Here is a 22,469-nt window from a genome sequence, read left to right as displayed (position 1 = left end):
TCTATTACAGATATCGTATTTTTTACAGTCAAGTTTAGAATGATTTACATTGAGTTTAAAGTGGTTGTTCGTATGATTATTGCAATTAAACAGAAAAAGTCATTTACAGGTAAAATATTACTATGCATAATTTTGTATGCAATACCTACAAGCTACACGGTTCTAAGTTATCCAACCCGAGAATTTTGAGCCTAGTAGCATAAGGAATTCTATTCTGTACAGAAGAGTGCAAGACTTTTCTCGTGAAGTACTCGATTGTACTGATGTCTGATATATTCTGGGGATTCCAAACAGTTGAACAATACTCTAAAATTGATCTAGCGTAAGTTTTATAAGCTCTAATTAGCAATATCATGCTTCCAGGAAAAAAAGTTTCACAAAATTAAGTTTAGAACTCTTAATGCTTTTTTTAGCAATGCTATTACAGTGAGCTTTGGAGCCTAAATCGTGAGGGATAAGTACACCTAGGTCCTTAACAAAGTGAGAGTCATCTGCTAGATCAATGCCACCTAGCTTATACTTGACATTCTGATTACATTTACCAATATGTAAGACAGAGCATTTATTAATTGAAATTTGAAGTTGCCAAACAGATGACCATTCAGACACATAGTCGAGATCATTTGCAAAACAACAGAATTATCTGTAGAATTGAATAATTTTACGTCATCGGCAAAAAGAACACAATTGCTTTTTAGTTGATCATATAAATCGTTGATATAGAGCAAAAAAAGTGTGCGACCTAAAACGCTGCCATGCGGAACACCACTGTTAAATTATGCAGGATTAGACAGCGAGTTCCCTATTTTGACTTTCTGCAGTCTATTAGACAGGAAAGCAGCAATCCACTTGTGCAAAAGTCCAGAAATGCTGTAAGCGCTTAATTTCAACAGCAGTTTATCATGTACTACTGTATCAAAAGCCTTACAAAAATCTATGTAAATTGCATCAACAGTATCATGTTCTATTGATTGTGTTTTTGTTATGTTGAATTCTAGTATGACATGGTCACTGTCAAGGTTCCTTCAACTTCAATTCCCTCTATCACTTCATCTGTGTTTGTAACAAAGTTGTCAGCTAGGTTGGTCAAGAACCTATTCGATTTCTCATTTAGTGCGGAATTAGTCTTCCAACTGATGTCAGGTAATTGAAGTCCCCCATTAGTATTATAGTGTGTTTCCTACATATATTTCTTAGTTGGTTGGCAAAAAGGACACCTATTTTTTCTGCTTGGTTGGGTGGCCTGTAATATACACCTATGGCGGTGTTATTCTTCTTTTCTTTTATATTAATCCATATGCATTCTAGGAGGTTTCTTCCTGGTTTCGTGCATTTCTGTAGCAATGTAGTGGTCCTTTACATACAGTGAAACTCCATCTCCTCTTTTATGGGGTCTGGGGTTTTTTGAACAGTTTGTAACCTTCTATCAGTATCTTCCAGTCATGGGTTTCATCCCACCAAGTTTCTGTAATTCCAACTATCTTCATATCTACCTTCATGTTATTAATAGTTCAAGTTCACTCTGTTTGTTCCCCAAACTTTGTGCAATTGTATATAGGCACTTGAGGTCTTTATATTGGTCTGTGGGTATGCTTCCTATGTTGCCTATTTGGTATTTGAGTTTGTCTTCCTTTCCATTCCTCCTTACCTCATTATTTGACTTGGTTTCTAGGGATTTCTGCTTGGAATTAGGTCCTCGAGATCCTAAAGATTGGTCATCCTTCCCCCTCAATTTTAGTTTAACCCCCCCGCCCCCGATAAGTTGAGCCAGTCATTTTCCAAAAATATTCTTCCCAGTCTTCGTGAGATGCAGCCCATCCCTTGCCAAAAGCCTATCATGAAGGTAGTACAGACCATGATCCAGGAATCCAAATGTTTTTTGGCGACACCAACCCTTTAGCCAGTTCACTTCTAGAATCCTTTGTTATCTTACCAGGTGTTGACCTTTCGTTGGCAGTACAGATGAGAAAAACTACTTGTGCATCTAACTCCTTAACTTTCTTGCCTAGATGCTTGTAATCTCTCAATATTGTTTTCAAGTTCTTTTTTGTTTCATTCATCCCTACATGTAGCAATAGAAAAGGGTAGTAAACTGTGGGCTTTATCTCCACTTTGGTTTCATCTGTCTAAGGGATAGTGTTCCAGAAGTTTTGTGATTTGTTCAGATGTAACTTTGCAAATGCAAGCGTTGCTGCCATGTCCTTTTTAGAAATCAGAGGCTTTCTCCTGGCAACCCTACCAAACGAACCATACTTGTTTAGTCTTTTTCTAATTGTACTGTCATGAACTTTAACACTTAACATGCTAAATGAGGCCTGTAGAGCCTGAGATGTAATGCTTGGATTTTTTGTAATTTCTCTGAGCTTTGCACTGTCTGAACTTGGGGTGACTTTGCTGGGACTTCCACTCCTGGGAAGATTGGCAATTGTCTTGAATGTTTTCCATTTGTGAATGTGGAATGTAGAATGATGGTCTTTAAATTGTTTGGAAATAGACTTACAACCCTTCCCAGATTGATGGGCAGCAACAATTGCTTCTCTAAGATCCCCACTGATATCTTTACTCTTTAGCATTTAATTCACATCGCAATGCTGGAGACTAGGAAACTCCTACAACTTCGGCTTTTATAGCTATAGTCACATTTGCTGATGATAATTGATCAAGGGCATTTGATCAATAGCACTGGCTGCTGCGTTGCCTCTTCGTACCTATGGAAGAAGTAAGAGTGTTTTTAGTTTTTCATGTCTCTGTTATGGCTTTGTTTTTGTAAAAAAAAACGATGACATGGGTATAATGTGTCATCTGTTTTTGTTCATCTGACATTATAGTTACCCATTTTTAAGAACTGCTAAGATCTGGATGATTTTTACTATGTCATGATATGTAAAATCATAGAACACAAAGAGGGTGTACTTTCTTTTTCACATAACTGTATTTGAAACTTTTGCACATAAACTTTTGCAGGGCTGAGAATTTGTGACTGACCTAAGTCAACAAGTGAATTTTATGAACGAATGGATATTTGAACTTGGATCTCAGTAGTCAAATGTCACAGTTAATGTAAGAGATTATTCTACCATTGTGGAATTGCTTTTTCATTGTAATGTATACTTTTTTCACATCTTCTGCAACCTTTTTACAAACAATAAAAGCTGCATTTTTATTTGAATCTTTTTTTTTAAAATATAGTTTATTGAACTTTTTTACATTAAAAGCATAAAAAAAGGAAAAAGAAAAGCTTATATCATTTAACAGCTATTTGTGGTGTTTTTCATCTGACAATAATCCGTGCAATAATGACAAACATTAAATTCTACATATTTATATTCTTATTTTATCTATTGATTATGCTTAGTAACTAAATATTCCTATCTCCTTTCCATCCATCCATACCACCGTTTCCATATACCATAAAATACTGATGTCTCTTTACCCTTCAGACTCAGAGTTAGTTTGTCCATTTCTGCGCAATTCATAATCTTTTGTATAATAATTCTCTCTGAGGGCACACATGGCTGTTTCCAGCATTGAGCAAAGGCCATCCTAGCAGCAGTTAATATATGTAATATTAAATATTTTATACTCTTCAAGTATTTTTTTTTTTAAATCCCCAATAAAAAAAGTTTGGGTTCTAGATCTAATTGTTCATTCGTAATTTCTTGTAGCCACTTTTTAATTTTTAACCAATATTTACGTGATTCGGGGCAGGACCACCACATATGGTAATATGTTCCATCCTTATTTTTACATTTCCAGCATATGGGAGACATTTTGGGATACATTTTCGCTAGTCTCGAAGGGGGCAGGTGCCACCTGTAGAACATTTTATATGCATTTTCTTTGTATGCTGCTGATTTTGTTAATTTATAATTTCTGTTCCATATTTTCTCCCAATCTGATAAATTTATATTATGTCCAATATTTTGGCCCCATGCAATCATGCATCCTTTCACTACTTCTTCTTCCAATTCTACTTCTAGCAAGTATTTATAAATTTGGGTAATATTTTTTTTGTCTGGCCCTAGTAAAATTTTATCTAATTGCTGTGGTTTAAGATATATTCCATATTCTTTTATATCTTGTTTGTATCGATTTTGTAACTGAAGATAGGCCCACCAGTCAATATGTAGTCCTTGTTCTTGGAGGTCCTGTAGTGTTTTTAATTTTCCATGAATATCTAATAGATCTTTATATTTTAGCATTTTATTCAAATCTAAATTATTTGGGTGAATCATTGCTTCCATTGTGGATAGGTTAACATGTTATTCCATGTTATTCCATCTTAAAATCATAGAACACAAAGAGGGTGTAATTTCTTTTTCACATAACTGTATTTGAAACTTTTGCACATAAACTTTTGCAGGGCTGAGAATTTGTGACTGACCTAAGTCAACAAGTGAATTTCATGAATGAATGGATATTTGAACTTGGATCTCGGTAGTCAAATGTCACAATTAATGTAAGAGATTATTCTACCATTGTGGAATTGCTTTTTCATTGTAATGTATACTTTTTTCACATCTTCTGCAACCTCTTTACAAACAATAAAAGCTGCATTTTTATTTGAATCTTACAGACAAAGATGATGCTGATAAGATCACAGTGGACAACTGAGAATAACAAGCAACATTGAAAAGCAAAGCAAAAATAAAAATATTCTCCATTTTCTTCAGGAAAAACCACACAATTCACCTAGCAGGTGAAAGATAAAGGAAAGAAAATCAAGAACAGATTTCCAGCTGGAAAATGTAAAGTATGTGGAACTCAATGATACGTTATACAAAAAGGTCAGGGGAGATTATTTTTCCATTTCAGAAAACGAGGGAAATATCTGGAAGTCAGTGTGGAGGAAAAGCGGAATTGGATAGTTACATAGGGCAGATAATAATGCAGGTCTTGCCCTGGAAGAAAGAAAAGGGCTTAAATTAAAGCACCCCTTAACAAGGGATCACACATATTTTTGACCTTCTCAAGAATATCAATGGTGAAAAAGCTGCATAGATGTGCCTATTGTGAGAAAAGCAAACTTCTAATCACAAGGGATTATGCAGGGGAGAATCCACTCTGGAGAAAAGCAAATGCAAATTATCTGAATGTGATAAAAGCTCAGATCAGAACAGCTCCTTTTTCGTTAATGGAAAGACCCACACAGGAGAGATGCCCTACAAGTGCTCCCAATGTGGTAAATCCTTTAGCGAAAATGGCAACTTGCTGATACACCAGAGGACCCACATGGGAGAGAAGCCGTATGACTGTCCTGACTGTGGGAAACATTTCATTGGAAATTCCCACCTTGTGAGACACCTGAGGACTCACACAGGAGAGAAACCCTTTGAATGTCCTGATTGCGGGAAAAGTTTCAGTCACAATTCCAATCTGATAAGACACCAGAGAACTCACACAGGAGAGAAACCCTTTGAATGTCCTGACTGTGGGAAAAGTTTCAGTCAGAATTCCTGCCTGGTGAATCATCAGAGGACTCACACAGGAGAGAAACCCTTTGAATGTCCTCTTTGTGGGAAAAGTTTCAGTCAGAATTCCTGCCTGGTGAATCATCAGAGGACTCACACAGGAGAGAAACCCTTTGAATGTCCTCTTTGTGGGAAAAGTTTCAGTCAGAATTCTGACCTAGTGAAACATCAGAGAACTCACACAGGAGAAAAACCCTTTGAATGTCCTGATTGTGGGAAAAGTTTCGGTCAGAATTCTGACTTGGTGATCCATCAGAGGACTCACACAGGAGAAAAACCCTTTGAATGTCCCGATTGTGGGAAAAGTTTCAGTCGGTACTACAGCCTACTGATACACCAGAGGACTCACACAGAAGAGAAACCTTTTGAATGTCCTATTTGTGGTAAAAGTTTCAGTCAGAATTCCAATCTGGTGAAACACCAGAGAACTCACACAGGAGAGAAACCTTTTAAATGTCCTGATTGTGTTAAAAGTTTCAGTCAGAATTACAACCTAATGAAACACCAGAGGATTCACACAGGAGAGAAACCCTTTGAATGTTCTGATTGTGGGAAAAGTTTCAGTCAGAATTATAGCCTAGTGAAACATCAGAGAACTCACACAGGGGAGAAACCCTTTGCATGTGTTGAGTGTGGGAAAAGTTTCAGTCACAATTCCAACCTGGTAAGACATCAGAGAACTCATACAGGAGAGAAACCCTTTGCATGTGTTGATTGTGGGAAAAGTTTCAGTCAGAATTCCAACTTTATAAGACATCAGAGAACTCACACAGGATAGAAACCCTTGGAACGTCCTAATTGTGGGAAAAGTTTCAGACAGAATTCTGACTTGGTGATCCATCAGAGGACTCACACAGGAGAAAAACCCTTTGAATGTCCCGATTGTGGGAAAAGTTTCAGTCGGTACTGCAGCCTGCTGATACACCAGAGAACTCACACAGGAGAGAAACCCTTTGAATGTTCTGATTGTGGGAAAAGTTTCAGTCAGAATTCCAATCTGGTGCAACACCAGAGAACTCACACAGGAGAGAAACCCTTTGAATGTTCTGATTGTGGGAAAAGTTTCAGTCACAATTCTAGCCTGCTGGAACATCAGAGAACTCATACAGGAGAGAAACCCTTTGCATGTGTTGATTGTGGGAAAAGTTTCAGTCAGAATTCCAACTTTATAAGACATCAGAGAACTCACACAGGATAGAAACCCTTGGAACGTCCTAATTGTGGGAATATTTTAGCCAGAATTCCCACCTAGTGAAACACCAGAGGACTCACATAGGAGAGAAACCATATGTGTGCCCGGAGTGTGGGAAAAGTTTCATTAAAAATTTCCACCTCATGAGACACCGGATGCCTCACATAAGAGAGAAATCCTTCAAATATCCTGTCTATGGACGATCATCAGGTATAAATCTTCCCTTATTTCCTACAAGGAAATCCACATGAAGGAAACATTGATGGGTTTAGAGAAGGGTTGAATTTCATTTCTAATCTCTCATTAGGAATATAGGTGATTAATTGACTTTTTTAATTTTGGCCTCATTCTTTTTACTTAAACATGTCTCAGGATTAGACTTGTAGGTGGATGAAAATGAAAAAGGGCTAACTACCTGTTTCTGGTTAGCAACAGCAGTTTTTGGATATTTCATTTTTGCAGAAGTAATGGAATTCCTCAAAAAGGCTTTTGGGTGGTGTTTTTTGTATATTGCTTGTGGAATTTCCAAAGGTGGACTTTCCATCTTCTACCTTGGTGTCCTCCAGATTTTGAGTCCCAGAATTCCGCAGCCATCATATTAGTAGTCTTCTAGATACAATTGTAATGGGACCTGCCAATTATAGTTGCATATTGCAATGGTTGTTAAGCGAGATTGCCTTGCTTAACCCTCCCCACCTCCTTCTCTCCCTGATGAAGCTGTTAAAAATATTAAAAATATGAATATAAAAATATTCAAGTCATTAAGAAATATTCAAGTCATTAAGCAGAACAGTGACTACCTCAGGGTTGCAGGAATCTCTTGGAGATCTACTACACCAACTTTTGGGTCCCTACAGACCTTTCCCTCCCTACAGTGTCCTCACAGGTATTTCCTACTCCCACTGGAACCCTGCGATCATTAGGGCTTACTCCCACCTCACCAGGCATCACAACCTCCTCCTTCTCCATATCTTTTGAAGACCACTGAACCTCATGTTGGTGAAGGAGGGTAAGACATTTGTGGGCTGCATGACTGTGTCATGAAAGCAGCCGTTATTTTGATTGTGCCTGGGATTCATGTCTAGGCCATGCGATGGAGTTGTGGAAGCAGCCATCATTTTGCCATGTCTGCCTCTGTCAAAATGGTGGCTGCTTCTGGGTCACTATCACATGGGACTGGGACAAAGTGTTTTGTTTTGCTACCTTAACACTTTGTAAACTGTGTTAAGGAATTGAGGTGCACTGGAAATGATGGCTGTCTCCGGGAGATCTCCAAAAGGGCAGTATCCTTGGGCTACATGAGAAATAGACAAGTACTGCTTCTGCCAATTTTGTGCTGCAAAAAAAGCGAATTCAGTCCTAGGCTGCATCAACAGAGGCATAGAAGTGATAGAGTTACTTTACACTGTGCTGGTGACAGCACACCTAGAATAGTGCATCCAATTCTGGCCACCATGATAAAACCAGCCCCATGATGCTACGATTCTATGAATTGAGAGGCAGTTTAGAAAATAGGTACATAGTAGCCCCATAAACGTGCTTGTGCTAAAGGGACTTTTTTTAAAAAAGGTTACTTTCTTCAGAAAATTAATATACAGTACAAACTCCAAAAACAGAAAGATTTTTTTCAAAAGCAAAACAAGGATAGACAAAACATTTAAAAGAAAAAATGTGCATTAAAAAGGACAAAAACAGATTTACATATATTACCAACCCCCCACTTGAATATTCATAAATATATTGGAGCAATATTAGTTTCCTACCCTTGTAAAGCAGCCCAAAATTTATAAACTTCTATTTACAACCAATTCAACGTTCATCTATATACGATATGTAAAGGCATTATAATTAACAGATGAACCAACATCAAAGCACTTTGTTAACAATCTACTATTCCGTTTAATTTGTATAAAGTTTAGAATGGCTTATTTACCATAAATCACCAGAACCATTGTCTCTGTTTTGTCCAGGATGAAATATCTTTGTTTGATTCTTATTAATAAAACTTCTTCTTAAAATTTAAGTTGAGAACAATAAGACAACAGTTGTGTCTTATTCCCCCAACCCTTTGGTGGATCCATTTAACATTTACAGCAAACAAGATGGTCAGGAACACAGAAACATCGTGAGGTAAATCCAAATAGCATAAAGAGCACACAGAAGAAAAAAAGCGGGAAAAATGGGAAACTCCCCCTTTGCATCTACAGCAACCAATTATAGCGTAGATTGCCTCATGTAAGATGTTTTAATGGTTTTGTCATTAGGTCAGCTAAATTATTTTCTGGTGGACAATAAATTATGTCTATTACATTTTCTTTCACTGCTTCTCTGACTTTACATTATGTCAACACGCTTCCTTCTGGTTTGTACGCCCACCTGTTGTCATTTGTACACCTTTTGTGTTATCTTCAAATACTGGTATAGCTCCTTTCACTTCAACATCCAAATCCTTTACTAACCATATATACCATGTCATCTCTGAAGAGAATTGAAGACAATTCTGATAATGCTATGAATTGTGCTGCAGCTGTGGAAATGACAACTGAAGTCTGTTTTCTAGATTTCCAACTAGCTAGTGTATTTGCTGACATCATAACAAATCCTGACATTGAGTTTGTCACTTGTACATCATAAGCCCAAATACTGTCTACAAAGCATTTCAATTCCAATTCACTTGATGGTTGTAAATGCAATCGTAAACCCATGGTTCAATAGCAAATATTCTTTTAATTCCTAACCAATTTTGTTGCGTAGGTTATTTTGTAATAATCTTTATTCAACCTTTTTCAATTTTAAAACCACATTTCCACTTTTACAGCTTTCAGTTATTGGTATCAATTCTAATTACATATTTTCTATTTATGGCCTATTATTTTATGTAGTTTTTATATTTATACATCTAGATACCTAAAACCTTTTTCTATGTTATAGAATGTTCACCTTTAATATACGTTTTCTAAATTCTAAATTCTTTATGTATTAAATATATATATTTACACAGCCCCTTTAACATCATATTCATACATTTATACGGTTTTCACTTTAACATAATTTCTATGTATATTCTATACATTAATTTTACATCTAATTTCTAGCCATTTATACCACATGTTCCAGATTTTATAGAACTCTGTTTTCTCTCTCTCTTTTAACTCCATGGTTAATTTATCCATTTCTGCACACTCGAGCACCTTTTTTATTATCATTGTGTTTGATGGCATGTTTTCCTGTTTCCAGTTCTAGGCAAATGTGATTCTGGCTGCAGTAATGATGTGGAGTATGATGTATTGAATCTTCTTACTTGTATTTCCTTTTATGATACCCAATAAGAACAGTTCTGATTTCATCTCAATTTTTTGTTCTGTAATTTCTTCTAACCATTTTTTAATTTTCATCCAATACCTCTTAGCTTTTAGGCATGTCCACCAAATGTGGTAGAATGTCCCTTGTTCATGATTACATCTCCAACAGTTTGCTGATTTGTTGGGGAACATCTTCGCCAGCCTTGACGGGGGTAGATACCACCTGTTGTGTAGGTTATGTGTAGCAGGTTAAAATGTTGACTGAATTGGTAATATCTGGCCACAATATGTGATAAATACTGCATAACAGACCTCCTATGACTGCCGGATAACGTTCCAGATTATAAATTGTTCTATTTTTGATGGTTTAAAAATCTGGTATCATGGGAGTTTGCACACTTTCACAACTTTCCATATATTTTTAACAATTGTTCTATTTTCTTCTGTTGACTTGGAATGTACCCTCTGTCTTGTAATTTCTTTATTTGTACTCCAAAGGAGTTGTACGATGAACTATTGCAGGAACTGGATAGGTCTAGTCTAACACAGAGAAGGACTAGGGATGACATCATAGCAGTCTTTCAATATGTGAGGGGCTGACACAGAAAAAAGGGGGTGGATCTATTGTCCAATGTGCCTGAGAACAGGACAAAAAGTAACAGAGGGAGACTTATCAAAAAGAAATCAAACCTAGAATTAAGGAGAAATTTCCTTTCAGTGAGAACAATTGATCAATGGAAATGCCTTAAAATCCTCACTGGAGGATTTTAAGAGGAGATTGGACAGCCATTTGTCTGGAATGATGTAGGCCACAGGGGTGTCAATCTTGCAGCCCGGGGACACATACATCATGCACTGCCTACGCCCCCCCCCCCACACACACCCCACACCCCCGGTTTAGTGAAGGGGGAAAAGTCATGATACATCAAGTTGCAACCAGGTGACGACGCAAGTTTGACACTCTGGTATAGAGTCTGCTGCTTGGAGACTTCGTGTCTTCCAACTCTATGTAATTCTGCAAGAACTTCATAAAACTTTAGCACTCAGCACATAGCTAATCTTGAAAAGCTAAGTACTGTAGTGTCACACTTCACTATTTCACATGGATCAGTTGCAAAAGTAGGTTGCTAGGAGTTGAAAACCACTTGATAGGATTTTATCAGTGAAAACATCTTACAAAATGCCTTAGCAAAGACAAAGCAAGCATGTTCTTTTGCCTCCTATCCAGAGATGGCAGTCACATATCAGTGACTAGAAAGTCTTTAATAGGCATATGTGGTTGAGCTTGAAGGAGTTAAAACCATCAAGTATAGCATTACAAGAAAGGATGGGAGAAAAGGAACTTCTTCCGGATTACTCATGGGAGAAAGGTGGTGTGCTCAGTGGCTTTTGTGCTCTTCCCAGGGTCAAAGCAGCATTTAGAAGGTGAGTGGAGGACAGATCATAGGAGAGGCTAGAAGCAAGGGCTGTATTTGGTTTCCTCTATGATGTGGAAGCAGAGAGGCAATTAGGCTGAAGCATGTCAGCTGCTGCTACATGTTCGTTCCCTCTCCAAATTTTGGGTCCACTGGTGCTCCACGCTTTAACACTGGTGACTGCAATTTTCTGCTGGTGAGAAGATTTAAAAAGTTTCCTTCAAGTTAAGGTTAATTCCTTAGGAACAGCTTGCCTCCAGAAGTTCTGGTGCTAGATCACTTAAGAAGAGATTGGACATCAATTAGTCCGGACTAACATAGAGTCTCCTGCCTGAGCAAGGAATTGGACTAGAAGACCACTAAGTCCCTTCCAACTCTTGTTATTCTGTTATGGACTTGCTGTTTTCTTGGCATCAATATTGGACTGATCTGTATCTGTTTTCTTACTTTTAAGTCTACAAGCACAATATTTCCTATTGGTGCACTATCCGTGCATTAAGCAGGTTAAACTGTGCTTAATCCAGCACTTTGTAAAAAAAAAAAAGCTATTGGGGACTTATTGGGATGTTAAATTGTATAGGTGGTCCCCACTTACCACTTGTTCCTGGAGCCTCCAAAATTACAATGGCACTGTAAAAGCATACATTCATCTTGTACAAAAATTTGTGGTCATCATAGCACATTCAGTGACCGCATTTCAGAAGTTCCTGTGGATAGGAAGATGGAGGAAAAGGAGTTGCACCAATTGAGATATTACCAACGGCTGCACATTGATGATGGTTGCAGCATTCCACCTTCATAAACCCCATTAGTTACCTTTCCAGCTATCCTCTGTCAAATAAAATCAATGGGAATACTGGTAGGAAGTTGCAAGTTCTGTGTAATTTGCCTTTAACAAGCCACAGTTATTTGTTTAAAGGGCAAACGTGGTGCTTCAAATCTTGCAGAGCCTTTAGGCATCATTTCATCAGTTAAAACCCCCACATCTCTAAAATTAACTCAGAAATGTTGGACTGTAACCATTTTAGGACATTTTTCAGGCTGAAAACACATGGACTTTCCACATATATACATTTGTAGCTCCATGTATTTGTACTTCCCTATGTAGGCATATATCTGCAAGTGGATAATATATCCCCAGCACTTCGAGATATGCAGCTATGTGAAAAAGAAAGTACACCCTCTTTGAGTTATATGGTTTTACATATCAGGATACAGTAAAAATGATCTGGTCCTTAGCAATTCTCAAAGGTAGGAAAACACAACCTCAGATGAACAATAACGCTTAACATATCATGTCACCATTTATTCTACAAAAAGAAAGCCAAAATAGTGAAGCCTTGTGTGAAAAAGTAACATCTTATGATTAACATCTTGTAGAGCCATCTTTAGCACCAATAACTGGAAGTAATTGTTTTCTGTATGACTTTTATCAGTCTGTAACATTGCTGTGGAAGAATTTTGGCCCGCTCTTCTTTACAATATTGCTTCAGTTCATTGAGGTTTGTAGGCATTTGTTTATACCCAGTTCTCTTGAGGTCCCACCACAGCATTTCAATCAGTTTGAGGTCTGGACTTTGACTGCCATTGCAACACTTTGATTCTTTCTTTTTCAGCCATTCTGTTGTAGATTTGCTGGTGAGCTTGCAATCATTGTCCTTTTACATAATCCATGTTGGACAGATGGCCTGACATTTGACTATACTTTAGTATAGACAGGAGGTCAAAGGAGACTCAAATAGTGCAAGGTATCCAGGTCCTGTGGCTGCAAAAGAAGCCCAAATCATCATCCCTCCATCACTATGCTTGGTATAGTTGGTATGAAATGTTTGTGCTGAAATGCTGTGTTTGGTTTTCATCAAATGTGGCACTGTGCATTATAGCCAAACATCTCCACTTTGCTTTCGTCTCTCCAAAGGACAGTGTTCCAGAAGTCTTGTTATTCGTTTAGCTGTAACTTTGCAAACCTCAGATGTGGTGCTATGTCATTTTAGAAAAAAGAGACTTTGTCCTGGCAACTGTTCTGTTTCCCTTCCCCCAATACTCCCAGCAAAGAGTCCGTCAGAGGCCTTCCTTTTTTTTTCCTTTTATTTACATAGATACATGTCCTGGCCACGTCTACCCACGGGCCTGCCAAGTTTCTGGAGATAACGAGGAAATTATAGATAAGGCCAGAATTACTCACGAATATATTCTTCCCTCCATGAAACAGTTAGCTCGCGCCAAATTCATTGCTTTGTCCAAGACAAAAAACCAGGAAGTCCCGCCTCCTATTTATAGTCTCTGCAGATGTCACTGCATGACAATTATGACTTGGCTTTGTCCCAACTCTTCCGCTGCTGCGCACGCCGATCAAGTCTTCGTAATCTTGCGTCCCTCCAAAACTGTTCTTGGGGCGTTGCCAAATCAGAAGAAGGCCGGGAGAATCAGGCCTTGCCGGCCCTCCCTTTGAGTGGGTGCCAGGAGGAGAGGGCTCAAGAGAAGCAGGGCTTGCCAGGTCTTCTCCTCATTTTCTGAATCATCCGAGTCCAGGAGTCTGGGTCCAGGAACCTGGGTCACAACACTATCCTCACCGCAGGGCCCTTCCCCGGGCTGACGATCGGGATGCGGTCGGGCTGGGTTCTGCTCATGGAAGGCCTGCACCAGGTCAGGGCATGAACGTCGGAGGCATCTACCCAGGAGAAATCAGTCCCGTATCCCTTCCACGCGATCAAATATTGGAAACGACCCTTTAGCCAGCGAGAGTCTCGTACGCTGTGGACTTCGTATTCCTCCGACCCGTCCTCGGCGACAGTGACGGGTGCTGTTGGGCACCGAAGGGGACTCGGTGTGGCCTCAGGAACCAGAAGGGACCGGTGAAAAACGGGGTGGATCCGCATGGATCGTGGCAGGGTCAGTCGGTAGGCTACCGGGTTGATGACTGCCTCGACAGGGAACGGGCCGATGAATCGGTGGTCCAACTTCTTTACCGGCCGGTCGGACGGGAGGTGTTTGGTGGAGAGCCACACCCGGTCTCCAACTGCCAGCGGGGGCGTTGCCCGTCGGGAGCGGTCAGCGGACCGTTTGTAGTCCTCCTTTGCCCGATTCAGCTGCTGACGTACCAACTGTTGGACCGCATGCAATTCCGTCAGGAAGGTCTGCGTTTCGGGAACAGGAGAGTCCGGTGGTGCCAGAGGGAAGAGCCGCGGATGGTACCCCACATTGGCAAAGAACGGGGTCATCTGAGTAGAGGTGTGCTGAGAGTTGTTAAAGCAAACTCCGCCAGAGACAGGTAGTCGGCCCAGTTGTCCTGTTGCTGGTTGATGAAGCAACGGAGATACTGTTCCAGTATACCGATGACCTTCTCTGTACCCCCGTCGGTCTCCGGATGGTGCGATGACGACAGACATACCTGCACCTCCAACGCGCCATCAGGCTCTTCCAGAAGCGGGCTGTGAACTGAACTCCAGCGGTCCGAAACCACCCTGTCCGGTAGACCATGGAGGCGGAAGATGTGCTGCAGAAAGAGACGGGCGTTTTGCGGCTGTGGGCAGTCCGCGGCATGGGATGAAGTGTGCCATCTTGGTGAGCATGTCCACCACCACCAGCACCGTGGTGAACCCAGAGGACGGCGGCAGGTCTGTCAGGAAATCCATAGAGATCGCCCCCCAGGGTCTGTCGGGTGTCGGCAAGGGTTGGAGGAGCCGGAGGGGCCCCCGTGGCGGTCTTGGCTTGCCGGCACGGTACGCAGGATGTCACGTAGGCATGTATATCATGCCGCACTCGGGGCCACCAAAAGGTCCGTGTCACCAGGTGGAGGGTCTTGAAGAACCCAAAATGTCCTGCTGCAGGGTTGTCGTGGCACTGGGTCATGACGAGGGCTCGGAGTGGTCCTGTGGGCACATATAATCGCCCCCGAAACTTGAGTAAGTCCTCCTCCAAGGTCCAAGGAGACGCGGGGCCCACCTCCGCTCTCCTTTGCTGCGACCAGGCGTCCTGGCGCTGCGCCTCTCGCACCTGGGCCCGCAAGTCCACTGGCTCCCGTGCTGCGGCCAAGGCTTCTGCCGGCAGCACTGTCCGTGGAGGAAGGGGGTCCTTGGCGCAGAGGTACTCTGGCTTGCGGGACAGGGCATCCGCCCTCCGGTTGTGACCGCTGGGAATGTAGGTCACGCGGAAGTTGAACCGGGCAAAAAACAACGACCACCGGATCTGCCGCTGGTTTAACTTCCGAGCTGTGGTGAGGTGCTCGAGATTCCGATGGTCCGTTCGGACCTCCACCTGATGTCGGGCCCCCTCCAGATGGTGTCGCCAAGCCTCGAATGCAGCCTTGATAGCCAGCAACTCTTTTCCCCAGATAGTGTAGTTGCGCTCGGAAGGTTGAGTTTCCGGGAGTAGTAAGCGCAGGAAAAGTGTGCCGCCATTCGCCGGAGCCTGTAGCAGCACCGCTCCCAGAGCCACATTGACGCGTCCGCTTCCACCACAAAAGGCCGGAGCGGGTCGGGATGCCTCAGGACGGGTTCCGTGACGAAGGCTTTCTTGAGGGCTGTGAATGCTTCTTGCTGCGGGGACCCCACCGAATGCAACCTTCTTCCTGAGGAGCTGGGTAAGTGGAGCTGTCAGTGTGGCGAAGCCGGGATGAAGGTCCGGTAGTAGTTGGCGAAGCCCAGTAGGCGCTGAACATCCTTCACCCGACGAGGGGCTTCCCAGCTACACAAAGCTTCTACTTTACATGGGTCCATGGGTATGCCCTCGGGCGAGATGATATGCCCGAGGAATTCTATGGAAGTCCGGAAGAAGACGCATTTCTCCAGCTTCGCATTGAGTTGTTGCTCCATAGCGTTGCAGAACCAGACTGGCGTGTCGAAGGTGGCTTTCCTGGACCGGGAGTAAATCAGGATGTCGTCGAGGTAGATAACCACGAACCGATCCAACATGTCTCGGAACACGTCGTTCATGAAGTGCTGAAAACGGCGGGAGCATTGGTCAACCCAAATGGCATGACAGTGTGTTCGTAGTGTCCGTATCGGGTGCGAATGCCGTCTTCCATTCGTCTCCTTCTCGTATCCGCACCAGGTTGTAGGCCCCGGAGATCGAGCTTGGTGAAGATCGTGGCCTCCGCAACCTTTCCAGTAGCTCCGGGATGAGCGGCAGGGGTAGCGATTCCGCACCGTAATGGCGTTTAGCGGCGGTAATCACAGCATAGGCGCAAGTCCCTGTCTTCTTCTTCACAAAGAGGACCGGGGCCGAGAGAGGGACTTTGAAGGCGGATGAACCCTCGGGCCAGGTTTTGTCCAGGAAGTCCCTGAAGGCGGCCAACTCGGGCTCCGACATGGAATACAGGCGTCCCACAGGCAGTGGTGCATTGGGCAGAAGGTCCACGGGCAATCGTAGGGCCGATGCGGGGTAGTCGGTCCGCCTCCTTCTCGCTGAACACGCCGGCGAAGTCCGTCAGCTCAGGAGGCAAGGTGATGGCAGCGGTGGGGACGTTCTGGCGGCACAGGTGTGGCGGATGTGATCGACGCACTGCAGACTCGGGAAAGAGATGGCGTTCGCGACCAGGCCACCTGAGGATCGTGGGTCCGCCAGGCCAACCCAAGGACCAAGGGAAAATGAAGGTCCGCCGTGACATAAAACTGGATCGCCTCCTCATGGTCCCCAATAGCCAGGCGCAAAGGCTGGGTGGCGAATTTAATGGGGCCGGACACCAGTTCTCGCCCATCAATTGTCTCTACCGCATCGGAGGGTCCACGGAACCACGGGACCGCAAACTGGGTCACAAAGGCCTGGTCCATAAAGTTTGTTGTGGCCCTGAGTCCACCAGCGCATGCGCCTGGAGCCCGTCCGACTGGTTCCCCAACCATATCCGTGTGTCCAGAATCAGATGCCGAGGGGCCCAGAGTCTACTTCCGCAACGTCCAGTGGGGCTTAGTACGTGCCCGACCTAGGGTTTCCCGAGGTCGGGCCTGCTCCGCTTCGATTGGTCACGCTGTGATTCGGGACCGGCGTGCGTGCCGCCGCTTTCTGGGGCAAGAAGCGGCGAAGTGGCCGGGCTCCCACAGTACAGGCACAATCCCCTTGGCGCCTCGGTTCCGCTCCTGGGCTGTTAGGCGAGGTCTGGCCGCTCCCAACTCCATGGGCTCTTCCGCAGCGGTTACAAAACGTGGGGCGACCCTGGGTGCTGGTGGTGCAGGAAGTGGGGTGCAGATGTCGACGGAGGGTCCCGGGGTGCGACGGGACGGTCGCCGTTGCAGACGGGCATCGAGGCGGAGACAAAGGGCACCAAGTTGTCGAGGGTCCGCGGGCGCCTCCACGCGGGCCAGCTCGTCTTGCAATTCCTCTGAGAGTCCCTCCTGGAACGCTGGCCCACCAGCGCTGCATCATTCCAGTCAGAGTCCTGGCACAAAAGACGAAATTGCGATGTACTCCTGCAGGCGTTTCCCTTGACGGAGTTCCTTAAGGCGCCTGGTGGCCGTCAGCATTGAACGGGGTCCTCATACATGGTGCGAGGTGCTGCCAAAACGCTGTTGGTCCGCCAGCAGGGGCTGTCCTGGAGCAAGAGGGCGTGGCCCATCGAGCAGCCGAGCCGGAAAGAAGGTTAATCACGAAGGCCACCTTAGCCCGGTCGTCTGGGAAATCCTCTGGCCTCATAGCCATGTAGAGCTGGCACTGTCCCAAGAAGGTCGGGAACATCTCAGGCTGCCCAGAAAACTTATCCGCACGGTTATCGGGCACTGCGGCGAGGAGGAGGTGGGAGGATGGGGGCTGCAGGCACATTCCTGGCAGCAAGTTGGCCTGCCAAGTGAGCCACTTGCTGCTGGAGCTGTTGATTAGCCGCTTGTAGCTGCTCTAACTGCTGCTGTACCTGCTGCTGGTCCATCTTTGGTGGAAGATGTTTTAGTCAGGTCTTGGACAAAATGTTCTGTTTCCCTTCCCCCAATACTCCCAGCAAAGAGTCCGTCAGAGGCCTTCCTTTTTTTTCCTTTTATTTACATAGATACATGTCCTGGCCACGTCTACCCACGGGCCTGCCAAGTTTCTGGAGATAACGAGGAAATTATAGATAAGGCCAGAATTACTCACGAATATATTCTTCCCTCCATGAAACAGTTAGCTCGCGCCAAATTCATTGCTTTGTCCAAGACAAAAAACCAGGAAGTCCCGCCTCCTATTTATAGTCTCTGCAGATGTCACTGCATGACAATTATGACTTGGCTTTGTCCCAACTCTTCCGCTGCTGCGCACGCCGATCAAGTCTTCGTAATCTTGCGTCCCTCCAAAACTGTTCTTGGGGCGTTGCCAAATCAGAAGAAGGCCCGGGAGAATCAGGCCTTGCCGGCCCCTCCCTTTGAGTGGGTGCCAGGGAGGGAGAGGGCTCAAGAGAAGCAGGGCTTGCCAGGTCTTCTCCCTCATTTTCTGAATCATCCGAGTCCAGGAGTCTGGGTCCAGGAACCTGGGTCACAACAGCAACCTTTCCAAATGAACCATACTTATTCAGTCTTTTTCTAGTTGTACTGTCATGAATTTTAATATTTAATATTTAATGTGCTAAATGAGGTCTGTAGAACCTGAGTTGTAATGCTTGGATTTATTGTAATTTCTCTGAGCGTTGCACGTTCTGAACTTGGGATGAATTTGCTGGAACTTCCACTCCTGGGAACATTGGCAATTGTCTTGAATGTTTTCCACTTATGAACATGGTAGGTAGAATGATGGAGTTTGTTTTTCTCATAATTGTATTTGATGATAATCATTTGCAGGGCTAAGAATTTGTGACCGACACAAGTCAACAGGTGACTTTCATGACTGAACGGATAATGGAACTTGGATCCTTGTAGTCAAATGAGTCACAATTAATGTAAGACATTATTCTAACATTGTGGCATGTTTGCTTTTTCATTATAATGTATACCTCTGTTTTTTTAACACCTTCTACAAACCTTTTACAAACAATAAAAGCTACATTTTCATTTGAATCTTACAGACAAAGATGATGCCAAGCTCCATAGATGTGCCTATTGTGATTATGCAGGGGAGAATCCACGCTGAAGAAAAGCAGACACAAATTATCTGAATGTGGTAAAAGCTTAGGTCAGAACTGCTCCTTTTTGGTTCATGAAAGGACCCACACAAGAGAGATGCCCTACAAGTGTTCCCAATGTGGTAAATGCTTTAGCAAAAATGGCAACTTAGTGATGCATCAGAGGACTCACACCAGGGAGAAGCCTTATGACTGTCCTGATTGTGGGAAACATTTCATTGGAAATTCACACCTGAGGAGTCACACAGGAGAGAAACCCTTTGAATGTCCTAATTGTGGGAAAAGTCTGAGTCAGTACTGCAGCCTGCTGATACATCAGAGAACTCACACAGAAAATAAACCCTTTGAATGTCCTGTTTGTGGGAAACGGTTCATTACAAATGCTCACTTGGTGATACATCAAAGGACCCACACAGGAGAGAAACCCTTTGAATGTCCTAATTGTGAGAAAAGTTTCAGTCACAATTCCAATCTGATAAGACATCAGAGAACTCACACAGGAGAGAAACCCTTTCAATGTTCTGATTGTGGGAAAAGTTTCAGTCACAATTCCAACCTGGTAAGACATCAGCGAACTCACACAGGAGAGAAACCTTTTGAATGTACTGATTGTGGGAAATGTTTTAGTCAGAATTCTGATCTGGTGAGCCATCAGAGGACTCACACAGGAGAGAAACCATTTGAATGTCCTGATTGTGGGAAAAGTTTCAGTCAGAACTCCCACCTGGTGATACACCAGAGGACTCACACAGGAGAGAAACCCTTTGAGTGTCCTGATTGTGGGAAAAAATTCAGTCAGAATTCCAACCTGGTGATACACCAGGCAACACATACAGGAGAGAAACTGTATGAATGTCCAGAGTGTGGGAAAAGTTTCAGTTACCGTTCTAACCTGATGAAACACCTGAGGACTCACACAGGAGAGAAACCGTATGAGTGTCTAGAGTGTGAGAAAACGTTCAGTTCCCATTCTAATCTGGGAAAACACCGGAGGACTCACACAGGAGAGAAACCATATGTGTGTCCAGAGTGTGAGAAAAGTTTCAGTTACCCTTCTGTGCTTGTGAAACACCAGAGGACCCACACAGGGGAGAAGCCCTACAAGTGCTCCCAATGTAATAAATGCTTTAGTGAAAATGGCAACTTGCTGATACACCAGAGGACCCACACAGGAGAGAAGCCGTATGAGTGTCCGGACTGTGGTAAAAGTTTCAGTTACCATTCTGACCTGGTGAAACACCAGAGGACTCACACAGGAGAGAAGCCGTATGAATGTCCGGATTGTGGGAAAGATTTTAGTACTAGTTCTAACCTTATAAATCATGTAGTTTTACACACAGGGGAGAAACCTTTCATATGTTCAGTCTGTGGATGATACTTCAAGCGTAAATCATCTCTTATTGCACACAAGGAAATCCACACGAGGCAAAAGTTGATGAATTTAGAGAAGACCTGAAATTAGTTGGTGATCTCGCATTGAAGTGTAGGTTATGAATGGATAGAAAAGAGGTAGAAATTAGAGAAAGTAAGATTATGAATGTCAATATTGTTAATATTGAAAATAAAGAGGTATATAACTATAAACATGAAGGTAAAGGTTCCCCCCACACAGATGTGCTAGGCATTCCTGACTCTAGGGGACGGTGCTCATCTCTGTTTCAAAGCCAAAGAGCCAGCACTGTCCGAAGATATCTCTATATTCATGTGGCCAGCATGACTCAATGCCAAAGGCGCACGGAACACTGTTACCTTCCCACCCAAGAAGGTCCCTATTTTTCTATTTGCATTTTTTACATGTTTTCGAACTGCTAGGTTGGCAGAAGCTGGGACAAGTAACAGGAGCTCATCCTTCTGCACTAGGGATTCAGCTGAACTGCTGACCTTTCCGTCAACAAGCTCAGCGTCTTAGCTACTGAGCCACCACGTCCCCAACTATAAACATAGTAATGGATAAAAATTTAAATAAGCTAATGTAAGAAGAAACTCAGTTTAAACTTTTTGGTTATATTATTATTACTACTATTATATTATTACTATCGCTATTAGTTTGTGTGCTAATATTTACTACCAACTTTCTTTGGTTTTGGTTTTATTTGTAAATGATACCCTTGATAATGCACTGTTTTTCAAAAATGTTTATGAATAAAAATTTACTAAAAAAGAAAAGAAAAGAAAGTGTAGGTTAAAAATTTACTATTTGAATTCTGCCTGAATCTTTTTACTCAAATGTGTCTCAGGATTAGATCTGTAGATGGGGAGAAGAAAATGGAGAGCATTAGTTTGATAAAAGATAAATAATTGTTTCTGATTATCAGCAGAAGTTGTGGAATTCCTCAAAAAGGCTTTTAGGTTGTGTTTTTTGTATATTGATAACTGTTATGTATTCTTGTATGTACCTTTAAATATTTGGGCGGGAAATCAGCACGTTGCTGATTGACCCACCAGTAGAACTGTATAAAAGGAGAGGTTTTTCCCCCAGCCCGTTGCTGGGTTCACCCTATATTAAAGAGCTGTTGTCACTACCCTGGTCTCCAGCCTCGTTACTTCCAGAACTTAACACTGGCGACGAAGGTGGGATTTCGAGGCTAAGGAGAACCAGAACCGAGCTGAAGCACGATAGACCCGAACCCAGCAAACCCAGGGCAGAAAAACGGAGATGGCCAGTTACACTCCGCCCGCACCGTTTGACCCGGCTAAAGAGAAATGGGGAACGTATATGACCCGTTTCGAAAGCTTTCTAGAAGCCAACGAACTGCAAGGAGTTCCAGATAACCGGAAAAGGGCTTATTTCTTAAGTCACTGCGGTCCGGAGGTCATTGATATCGCGGAAGCCCTGGCAGAGCCAACGCCGCTACAATCGGTGTCATGGCCAACTCTACAGACTTTACTAAGGAACCACTTCGCGCCAACGCTATCCAAATACGTGAGGCGGTTTGAATTCGGAGAGCGAAGGCAGATGGAGGGCGAATCCATCGGTGACTACATGGCCGCCCTAAGAAAAGCGTCCAAGGACTGCGGATACCGCGACCTAGACGAGGTGCTCCTCGAACAACTCATCCGAGGGGTCCGAGA

General features: G+C 43.1%; 1 protein-coding gene and 1 pseudogene across 1 annotated transcript in view; both read left to right on the top strand.

Annotated features, from left to right (window-relative positions):
* Positions 1 to 4,615: 4,615 nt before the first annotated feature.
* LOC131193136 (zinc finger protein 850-like) overlaps positions 4,616 to 22,469 on the top strand; it is a 32,198-nt gene continuing 14,344 nt past the window's right edge. Inside the window, exons 1-3 of the mRNA XM_058173027.1 lie at positions 4,616 to 4,753; positions 19,117 to 19,214; positions 19,341 to 20,695. Coding sequence (XP_058029010.1) covers positions 19,495 to 20,695 — 1,201 coding nt within the window. The 5' untranslated portion in view covers positions 4,616 to 4,753; positions 19,117 to 19,214; positions 19,341 to 19,494. The remainder of the gene's footprint in view (positions 4,754 to 19,116; positions 19,215 to 19,340; positions 20,696 to 22,469) is intronic.
* LOC131193121 (zinc finger protein 271-like) lies at positions 4,748 to 8,983 on the top strand (annotated as a pseudogene).

Source organism: Ahaetulla prasina, chromosome 2, assembly GCF_028640845.1.
Source record: "Ahaetulla prasina isolate Xishuangbanna chromosome 2, ASM2864084v1, whole genome shotgun sequence".
Classification (NCBI taxonomy): domain Eukaryota; kingdom Metazoa; phylum Chordata; class Lepidosauria; order Squamata; family Colubridae; genus Ahaetulla; species Ahaetulla prasina.
The sequence above is the reverse complement of the archived record's forward strand: the minus strand, read 5'-3'. Positions and strand labels throughout refer to the sequence as shown.